This window comes from Crocodylus porosus, unplaced genomic scaffold, assembly GCF_001723895.1.
Source record: "Crocodylus porosus isolate Cpor-Errol unplaced genomic scaffold, CroPor_comp1, whole genome shotgun sequence".
Lineage (NCBI taxonomy): Eukaryota > Metazoa > Chordata > Crocodylia > Crocodylidae > Crocodylus > Crocodylus porosus.
The window spans coordinates 5,205,025-5,215,227 of record NW_017728943.1 but is presented as its reverse complement, the minus strand read 5'-3'; the positions used below and the strand labels follow the sequence as shown (position 1 = coordinate 5,215,227).

General features: G+C 46.6%; 1 protein-coding gene across 1 annotated transcript; it reads right to left on the bottom strand.

Moving 5' to 3' along the window:
* Nucleotides 1–9,007: 9,007 nt before the first annotated feature.
* Nucleotides 9,008–10,203, bottom strand: RPRML (reprimo like). Its single transcript, XM_019548653.1, has one exon. It carries the CDS (start codon nt 9,718–9,720, stop codon nt 9,385–9,387), a length of 336 nt encoding a protein of 111 aa, XP_019404198.1. The 5' UTR covers nt 9,721–10,203; the 3' UTR covers nt 9,008–9,384.

Here is a 10,203-nt window from a genome sequence, read left to right as displayed (position 1 = left end):
TGTGTAGAGGACCTCGCTGAAGGGATGGGTTTATTTCTCAGGGTTGGGGAAGAAGGGAGGTATATACTTCAAACAAAAGTATATACCCATGCTACAAGCCCTTTGCACCAGGACAGCCTTGACTTTGACCCTGAGCCTGATTTTCAGAGTTTTGAGCCCCTGCTCTGCTCTCTTCCCTGTGTAGCACCGGAAGCCAGCCGCTGCTGGCCTGCCTTTCCCAAAATAAACTCCCTCTAAAAGGGGTCATTAATCTTTCATTGCAAACCTCACTCATGCTGAACAGACCTTTGTCTGGCTCTGTGTCTAAACTCCGCTGCATGCAACCCCAATGGCCCCATAAGGGGCAGGAGCGTGAAATACATGCCATGCAGCCTCACGGGGCACCAGTGTTCAAGGACCGAGGAACGACAAGAATGCAACCATCAAGCAAACCGCCTTCACCCCTGAAACATTGTGATCACATCTCCCTGTCCCATTCCCTCCCCTGTATGCCCAGCATACAACCGAGTCCATCATCAGAGCATGGGCCCTAACTGGTGCAGAGCAAGACTCATGGGAACACTGAGAGTCCATGGGGACTGAGTGGGATGGACAGCAGTTGAACAGGTGTTTAGTATGATTTTTGCCCGGGGACCCAGCAAAGCAACCTACCACTGAAGGTGTCAGAGGTCCCTAATGCCTTTAAGGTACATCTCCCCAGCTGGTGTGGAGACCAGTCCTCATGGCACCAGGACCCTTGGTGAGCTATTCAGCTCCAAGTAAGGTCCAGCAGACTGCCCACTAAGTGGCTTCCCCCTGCAGTACCCTACCATGTAAGTACCAAGGAGGTACCTTCTGGCTGCACAAGGCCCTTTTATGGCTAACAGCTCCTGAATTTTGCATAGCACTAGCCCTGGCTCCCAGTGCCTACCTGCTTGCCTACTATCCAGTGCTTCTCCTCCTGGTCATGGCTGCAGGCTCCTGACACTTGCCTGGTATGCTATTTGCTGCCTTTTGGCTACTGGCACTTTGGCTCCTGTTTTCAGTGTATGTTCCTGGGTGGTATCCTATGTTTGGACTGCCCGTGCCTCTGTCCTAGCAAGTCCTGTTCCTGGACGTCTGCCCAACCCACTATTTGGACTCACCCCACCCCAGCCCTGACACCTACTGACTTTGCCTTTGGGCTGTTATAACATTACAGTTCCACGGTGGCAGGGCTTTATCCCCAGTTGGCACTGGTGAGTGCTATCCATTGCTGGCCCAGTCCTCCTTGCATGGGGTCCAGGAATGGGTGCTCTAGTCCAGCAGCTTCAATGCCAATCTGGCAATAAAAGCCTGGCAGTGGTTATGCTGCTGAGAACAATGCCCATCATACTGACCATTCCAGTTTCAGTGTCTCCTATTTTCCTATGTCTGTAGGGTAACCATCTGTTACTGACTAAGATTGTATGTACTGTGGGACAGGAACCATGCTGTTCCATACAAGTGCCATAGTTGGTCAGACCAATGGTCTATCTATCCTGGTATCCCATCTCCAATGCTGAGAAGTTGTAGATGCTTCAGAGGGAAAGTATATGAATGGTTTATCAAGCAGTCATGATACCTACCTTGCTGTACATAACTCAGATATGGACAATATATAGGAGACATCTAAAGTTTTGGAGAATTACCATCAAGACTGCCTGTGGAAGATCCTCCAAATCCAGTGGGAAGGCAGACACACCAATATTAGTATCCTCTTGCAAGCAAGCACCACGAGTATTGAGGTGATGTCATCCAACATCAACTTTGCAGGGCCAGCCGTGTCATCTGGATGTCCCTCCAGACTCCTGAAGCAAGTTTTATTCTCCCAGCTCAGCCAAAGTGTACACTCAAGAGGAGGCCAGAGAAAGTGCTTCAGAGATACCTTAAGGCCAACTTTAAATAATGTAACATTGATGTCAATTTAAAGGAGATCATCACCCAGGACTTCCCCAAATGGAAGAGTCATCTGCTGCAGGGATCTAAGTACTATGAAACCTCATGACAACAACAAGAGATGGAAAAGCAGGAGCAGCAGAAATAGTGTGTTGCAGCCCAAACCAGGAATCCAGTGCTGCCCACTCCACAGGGAAACACATGTGAGCTGCAGTAGAGACGGTCAATCTCAGATAGGCCTCATCAGCCATCTTCAGCCACACCAGTAAAACCGTTATGGAAGACAATCATCCTCAACTGTGAGGGATTGCCAAAGAAGATATGAATGGAATATGTGTGGAGTAACTCATCTCTTGTCATACCTTACCTGGTGTCAACCATCATTGGTTTAGGGATGTCAAAGGATATATCCCTGAATGTTCTATTTAATAGCTCCAAACAGACCTGTCATCCATGAACGTGTCTAATCCCATTTATATTCCAGTTATACTATTTGCCTCTACAACTTCTTGTGGCAGCAAGTTATGTAAAAATATACTTCCTCTTGTTTATTCTAAATCAGCTTCCTGATCATTTCAGCAGTTGCCCCCTAGTTCTTGTATTCTGGAATTCGTTCCCTATTCACTTTGTCCACACCTTGCATGATTTTACAGACTTCTATTATATTCCCCCTTGGCCTTGTCCTTTCCAAACTGAACAGTCCTAGCCTTTTCAGTGTCTTCTGGGCTGACAGCTGCTCTATACCCCGATCACCTTTGTTCCCATTCTCAGTACCTTTTCTAGTTCCACTACTTATTTTTCGAGGTGTGGAGACCAAAACTGTGTACAATATTTAAGATGTGGGCATGTCATGGGTTTAGGCCATTGAATTATGATGGTTTCCAATTTGTTTTCAATTCTTTTTTTCACAATACCTATTGTTTTATAAGCTTCTTTGGTCACTGCTGCACATTGAACCAATTTTTATAGAGAACGGTCTACAGTGACTTCAAGCTCTCTGTCCTTTTTTATTTTGTTCAGTAAAGTGGGCTTCTGGCCCACAATTGGGCCTCCTAAGTATCACTGCTGTTCAAACAAAAGTATGTAGAAGTCATCACTATGCCACTGCCTGACTGATCAGCATGTCCATCAGGTCTGTCATGCTTTTGGGTAGGGATGCACTAGTTTTCATGGATCTAATAACGATTTGGCTTAGATGACCTATGGAGGTCACTTCCAGTCCTGCTTTGCTATGATGGGGCCAGTGGTTACATTCTGAGTCTCACAACAAAGAGCCCAGCCACACTGCAGCTTGTTGTCCCAGGAGGCTACAGGTATCTGCTGCAATTTAAGCAAGTGATGAAGGAGGTGCGAAATAGTGTCTTTGCTGACTGTGGAACCACTTGACTCAGAGATGTACACTTTCAAGGGACTTTACTGCCTGTATGGGGAAATGTTTTCAGAAGGGGTGATGAAGATTGAATGAGGAGGCTTTCGCAGCCATAGAGGAGCCAAGAGCCCCAAAAAGACTGCTTTAAAGCCCCAACATCAGCCCCAGGGAGTAGAGGGTCTGCAAGGGACTAAGTGAGAAAGAGTACATGTGTACAAGGCTCTCGGTGGGCTGCATGAGGAGCCAAGACAGCTGATGTGGGTGCCCTACCATTGTATCAGTACACAAGGAGAGCTGCTCTAATTAAAGCACCGCTGCATCTCATGTATCAGCATCCCCACATTTAAAAATGGTGGTGGGAGCACTTGAACTAAAGCTTATCTGACAATCTTTAGTTTTTAAGTGCAGGGATGCTGATACATGAAACACAGGAGGCTGCTGTAGTGCAGCAATTGCCATGCTCCAGCAGACTTGATAAATTGAGTCTTCTCTGAGATGCTGGAATTCCAGCATGTCGCAGAAGCCTTGCTGCTCATGTATAGGCACCCTGGGGTACTAAATTAATGTGCATTAGGCTGTGCTAATACACAGTAGTGCAGTTGCACACTTTTTTACTAACGCATAATGTGCAGTAGACTATGTTACTGCATATTAGTGTAATATCACGAGTTTTTACATGACACTAATGTACAGTAAAATAGCCTACTATGCATTAAAGCACACGTGTAGGAATACCCCGTGCAAAGGTTTAGTAAAGCCCTGGATTTGATAATCCCTGAGCAGTCTGGGTATGACTTCTCTAGTTTTGTGCAGAAGGACTGGGGACTTACAGAGAAAAAAATGCCAAAAAGAATGGTCCTCCTTCCCTGTGACTTAGCTTGCCAACAGTGGAGAGCTCTGAGGCCTGCTAAAACCCTACAACTTCATAAAGGGACCATTAGGGTCCTACTGTGCCAGATGCTAAGCTCTTGGGCTTCGGTACTTAGCAGGATCAGGCTGTATGATTCTAAAATGCCAAGAGTTTTCACAAAAATGCCATCAGTCATGAGGAGTATCGACTAGCTAGAACTTTGAACTATTTCCTGTGCTTGCATAGTCTGGGCATGACCTCCTGTATCCCCATGATATTTAATATATCCAAGAGTTTCCTAATATAGTTACCAATCAAGAGGTTTGTAGGCCAAAGGGAGAAAGGCTGCTACACCACTTAAAGGACTCAGGCCAAGTTCTGCTGATGGCAAACTCCTCTTGACTTCACTGGGAGCAATGGTGAATAACCAACAAGACAGACAGATTATTGGGCCTCAAGGAAATGGGTTTATTACTAAATCTGAGAAGAAGGTGGCAATCACAACTCAGACACTGAGAGCCAGAAAATATGGGCTCAAGCCTGTGCTCTGTCCCAGATCCCGATGTGGTGCTGATAAAGTCATCTGCTGGAATGAATGAAATCTTTGCTTTGCTGGTGTCAGTGGCAAAATTCCCATTTACCCAAATGGATCTCTCTGTAAACAGGAACAAAAAAGTGAGCTACACATCCCCTCCCACAATGTCTTGTGTATTTAATTAGAGGCTGTCTCTTAATCCTTGAGGCTGGGGCCATTTCTTGGGAGTTGCATGTACAGCATCTAGCATAGTAAGGTCTGATCTAAATGGAGGTCCCTGGGTATTGCTATTATGCTGCTGCTACTGGTTATTTTTGTGCTGATTTCATTTACCATGGCTTTTATCTGCCTGCCCGGATCACCAAGGCCTCTGCCATTGCAGGCACCATAGCATAGAATCCTATTCATCCACTGCCCCAGCTCCTTGTTAAAAGCAGGTAGGTTGTTTGCCTCCACTAATGTGTTTGTCTTATTGCCAGCACTCATCTACCCAAGAACCATATTAATATAACTATTACTATTGTGTGTACCTGCAGGCAAAGCCACATCGTCTAATTGCTTGACATTGATACTGTTCTTAAAAGCTGCCAGAAGTAGCTGTGACATGACTCTTCAGATAGGCCCCATTGCCTGCTTCCCAAGCAAACACAGCTCAGCAGGACTCTACTTCAGAGAGCTGTATAGCACTCCCTATATAGCACACCTCTCCTTCCCACAGCTGTTGCAGTGGATCCTCAGACAGCCTCCAATCCTGAGTCTGACAGCCTGGGATGTAAATCCACAGAGATCCCACCTAAGCTGTCAGGTCTGATTCTGCAGCATGAGTACTGTAGTGATCATGTCATCCTCTGCACCTCAGCCAACTAGGCACAGTGCTGCTGTCTGATCAGGATGTCTCTGATGGCTGCTCTACCCTTGTTCTTCCTCTCTTGAAGGTATGACTCCACTAGAGCCAGGGCCCTGCTTCTGAGCCGTGGTGCAGCTGCTTTGTGGCAACCTTCTGGCATTTTTGCCAGCTGTCAGAGGATCCCCCCAGCGTGAAGGATCCTTCACTGAGGTCTACCACCAGCTGTTCATCTCCCCCCTGAACAGGGTGTGTTGGAGTAGTCACAAAGGGAGGCAGCGTGGCAAGAGCAATGGGTTCCCCAGAATGGCTCCTCAGGGTCTAGGAACCAGACGCAAGTTAGTGTGGTTGTTCCCTGTCCTCTCAACAAGGGCAGGCAGAAAGGTGACATAAAACCCTGAACCTGTGTTAAGGAAGGTGAGTTTGAGCCCAATGGTGCTGTGCTAAAGCAAAATACCAAACATGCAAGCAGGATCAGGTCTGCCCTCCAGAGAGGTGACTGACCATGGTCTCTTCCAGGCAGCAGGGCAGCAGGCCAAGGCCAGAGCTCAACAGATCTGATCAGGCTCATCCTCTCCAGCTGGATTGAACTGCCACGGGCATCTCTGGCACAGTCCAAGGCAACTGCCGTTGTGATGAGTTCCCTCCTTGTCAGAAAGCTTTGTCAGCTCTTCTGGTCAGACCCAGTCTTTCACCAGCACACCAGGCCTAATCTTGACAGAAACTTTGTGAACAGCTGTAACGGAAATTAAAAAATATGTAACCACAGCTCCACAGATAACACCCTGTGAGGGTGACGTGGCAGTCCAGACACAGGCCCATGGCTTCTGTTACCTTTCCAGTACAGCAGTCAAAAGAAAAACCCTCTCACATGCTAGAGGGCACTCAAAGTCATGTTTCATAGGATACCTTAACTCTGCAGTGTTGAAGAAGACAGGAAACATGTATCATGGGGGCATCCATTGTATCATGACCATGGCTCCAACATGTGATAACCAGCCACCTCAGGGGCCTTCACTCCGTTACTGTAAGTACTCTATCCCCAGGATGTGGGCATCTAACGACATAGAGATAAAATTGGCCCACGACATGGAAACTTAGGACAAGTGCTAAGAGGTGTCAAGCATCCTTAGCATCTCCCAGAAACAAGACCTTCCACAGAACAGAAAATGCTAGCCTTCGGTGTACTGCTGGTTTAATCAGGGATTTGCAAAATGATTGTGTGCCTGTTTTGTATAACCTTTAAAAAGTATGCTCCATACATGGCTAAGAGGAGATATTTTAGCTCCTTCAGCCACTACAGAATGAGCAGGTTGTGATGGCTGAGGTAACCTGACCTGGTTTTCTTAGGCTATCACTATGGGTCAGAGTTAAGGGGATTTAGGTGCTTTGTCTGGAACTGCAAAAGTAATTCAGGATTCGCCTGGGTGTTTCCAGCACTGCAAGTATGGGTCAGTTCTACCTTGCCACCAGGTCTTAGCTACCAGGTTTGAGACTGATTTATGGATTTGAAAGAGGAGCCAAGCTCTAACTTAAAATGGAAACTGGGTTTCAGCCTCAGGACCTAGTCTTGCAAACAGTTATACACAAAAACACATGTGCTTCACTTCTCTGTCAGGAATATATAGCTGTGGTAGTGAAATGATGCATGTGCCTACACATTTGCAGAACTGCTATCACCTTTCTCGGGGCCTTATCCTTACAGGAGCCAAACTTAGTGGAAGTTGAGGCAAATGGGGGTTTGTCCACTGACTTCACTGGGAGAAAAGGATAATTCCTTAAAGTACAGTGTGTAGGGGGCTGTGTTCCCTTTCTCTGTACCTCATTGCAGCCACTTGTACCTGTGCCAAGGAAGTATAAAATGCACTCAGATGAGAAAAGCTACCCAGGGGCATGTGGGTCAGTGTGAGGCAATACAGTCTGGCCCTTACTTGTTCTGTAGTCCCATTGGGATGGAAGAGGTTTCACATCCTCAGAGGCTGAAGCCTGGTTTCTTTGACATTGTTAACTTGTATCCCCAACTGTTTAAAAGGAAGGGCAAGACCAGGTTAGTCAGAGTTTATAGTTATATGGAATTCTTGGAGGAGATGACCTAGGCCAGAGGTTGGCAATTTTTAAGACTAGTGGGTCACTAGCACCCACCTCCGCAGAGCCCCATCCCTGTCTGATCTGTGCCAAGGGCTGCTGTCACATGCCTCTACTGCAGTCTCTGCTTACCATTGCCACCTAGTGCTACCAATTCCTATTGCCAATGGCAATGGTGAGCACCAAATTCTTCTGGGGTAAGCAGGGTGAAAGAGTAGACCACAGGACCAAAGCAGGAAGCACTCCAGTGGCAGCAGATGACTTGGATGCTGCAGAAGGGATCGGTGGCAGATGGCAGAGGAATGCACAATTCAAGGCAAAGAAAGTTCCCCTGCCACCGCATGCCATCAATTTTTCCCCCCCGCTGCCTGACCGCTGTGGGCCAGATCTAATTTCTCTACAGGCCAAATCCAGCCTCTGGGTCATAGGTTGCCGACTGCTGGGGCAAGTAGACATAAGACTTCCATTACAAACCATGCTCTGGTCTCGTGTACTCCTTCACTAATCCAGAGTGAAGTCAGTCTGGATTTAAGCTGGTGGAATGAGGAGCCTCATTTACCCCACGCTACACTATGTAGGTTGCAAAAAAGAAGTATCATTTCCATCCTACACGCACTCACAGAGGTAGCATTCCACTGAAGAGGAAAGGTCAGGAACGGTCCTCATTTCATCTCCTACATTTCGCTCACACAGTCAGACTTTGACAGGTTTACAAGGCTCTGAGAGGATGCATATTTCAACTGAGAGGCAGAAACCTGTTTTGCAAGATGCTTTTGTTGAATCTTAATGCCTCAGAGCTTGGCAGCACTTTAAGGAAGTCCTGTGAATGTAGTTCCTAACTAATGTATTAGCTAATAGGACCCATGACCTCCCCACAAGTTAGGTACTGTATTTTTTTTTAATGCAAGTTAAACTGCAAGGTCAGATGACTGTCTTTAACCTCTGGAGTGGTAATTGAAACACCAGCATCCCGCACGCAGGGGAAAGAAAATGAAGACGACACCAAAATCGTTCAAAAACAGGATTTTTTTTTTCACGTTCACCAATTTTCAAAAACTACAAAAAACCCCAAGGATGTAACAATGTAACAGTGAAAAAAAATGTTGCTGCATACAAAAACAGAGCCACACTTTTGTGTCTTTTTAGTTTGCTTTTCGCTTCTTTCCCTACAATGTGAAACAAAAGAGCCCCCAGTTCATTAAACAGGATAGCTCAGACACCCAGGGAAAAAAAGCCATAAAGAACATGCTTTTCCATTTACAAAACTCTTCGTCTACAAAAGGATCTGAGCTTGAGGTCCGGAATAGAAATCGACTGGCACATTTCATCAGCATGCAGCCTCTGCTTGGAAACTCACTGAGCACCTCACTTTCCCTGCCCCCACAAACATTTTATTTATTTTTCTTACACAAAACATTTCGCTTTTCATTTGGTTACGTTTGTTTAAAAAATAAATAAAAGCCATAAAAAACAGGTAGCAGTATCCAAGGTAACAGCATAAAAGACTCCAGATTTTCACAATTTTATCTTTTTGCAAGTTTCATGCAAAACTTAAAAAAACATTTCTGCATGCAACATTAGAACGATGCTTTTATTTTTGTGCTTTGTACAAAGCCAGGGAGGTGTCTCTGTCCCTCTCACCAGCGCATTCACCAAAGCACAGAATTGTTTTGTCCTTGTGCATTCATACATTAAAACGAGTCCACGTTCTGCACACCCCTAACTCCCCCCCCAAAATGTATGGGACTCCACATCTTGACCAGAATCACATACAGTACTCGTGCCCACAAACTCACGGCATCCTCTCAATAAAGCCCCATGATGGCAGCTCCCACATCCTTGGAGGGTCTGCGGTCCTTCACCAAAAAGTTAATCATGCTCTCTGACTTGATGAGCAAGTTGCAGCCCAGAAAGAAGATCCCGAACACCACAGTCAAGGAGAGGACACAGAGCACTGCAATCTGCACCACCCGTGTGATATAGAGGCTCCTCTCATCAGGCAGCAGGACTGAAGTTCCCCCATCACTTGCCACCACAGACCCGGTCCCATTGCAGCAGCCCATCAGAGTTCCCAGATCCTGGGTCCGGTTGGTATAAACCCCTTGCTCTACAACAGTCTGGTTGAAAAAAGTCCCATTCATGGTATTGTTTTAATCCAGCCTTTCCAACAAAGAGAGGAGGACAGAGAAATGACCCCCTGTGCCGAGGAGCAGTTGAGGGCAGGGGAGTGGGATCCTTGCCGCCTCGCTTTCCTCACCAGAGTGTCAGGTGCTGGAACAAACTTCCTCGAGGCTGCAAGCAACTACAAAGCCAGTGTGTTCAGCTGAGGGAGGTCTCACTCATCGACTCATCACACAGTCATTATAAACACAACCCCCCTAACAGTGCAGAGCAAGGAGGAAAGGAATGCACCGAGGGAGAAATTGATACCCTTACACAGAAGAGCCCCAGTGCCCTCACTGCGGCCCCCAAATCCTTGACATCCCAGAGCTCTGGGAGGGTGAAGCAGAGGCACATTCCCTTTGGTGAAATGAACAGGAGGAAGATGCTGAATCCTGCAAGCTGGGAGCTCAACAAATGCAAGTTCCAATCTAAAGTCTAGGCAGTGTTAAAAAAAAGGCATA

What these genes read in the sequence shown, in the direction of transcription:
- RPRML (XM_019548653.1), bottom strand. Translation starts at nt 9,720, where the DNA reads ATGAATGGGACTTTTTTCAACCAGACTGTTGTAGAGCAAGGGGTTTAT.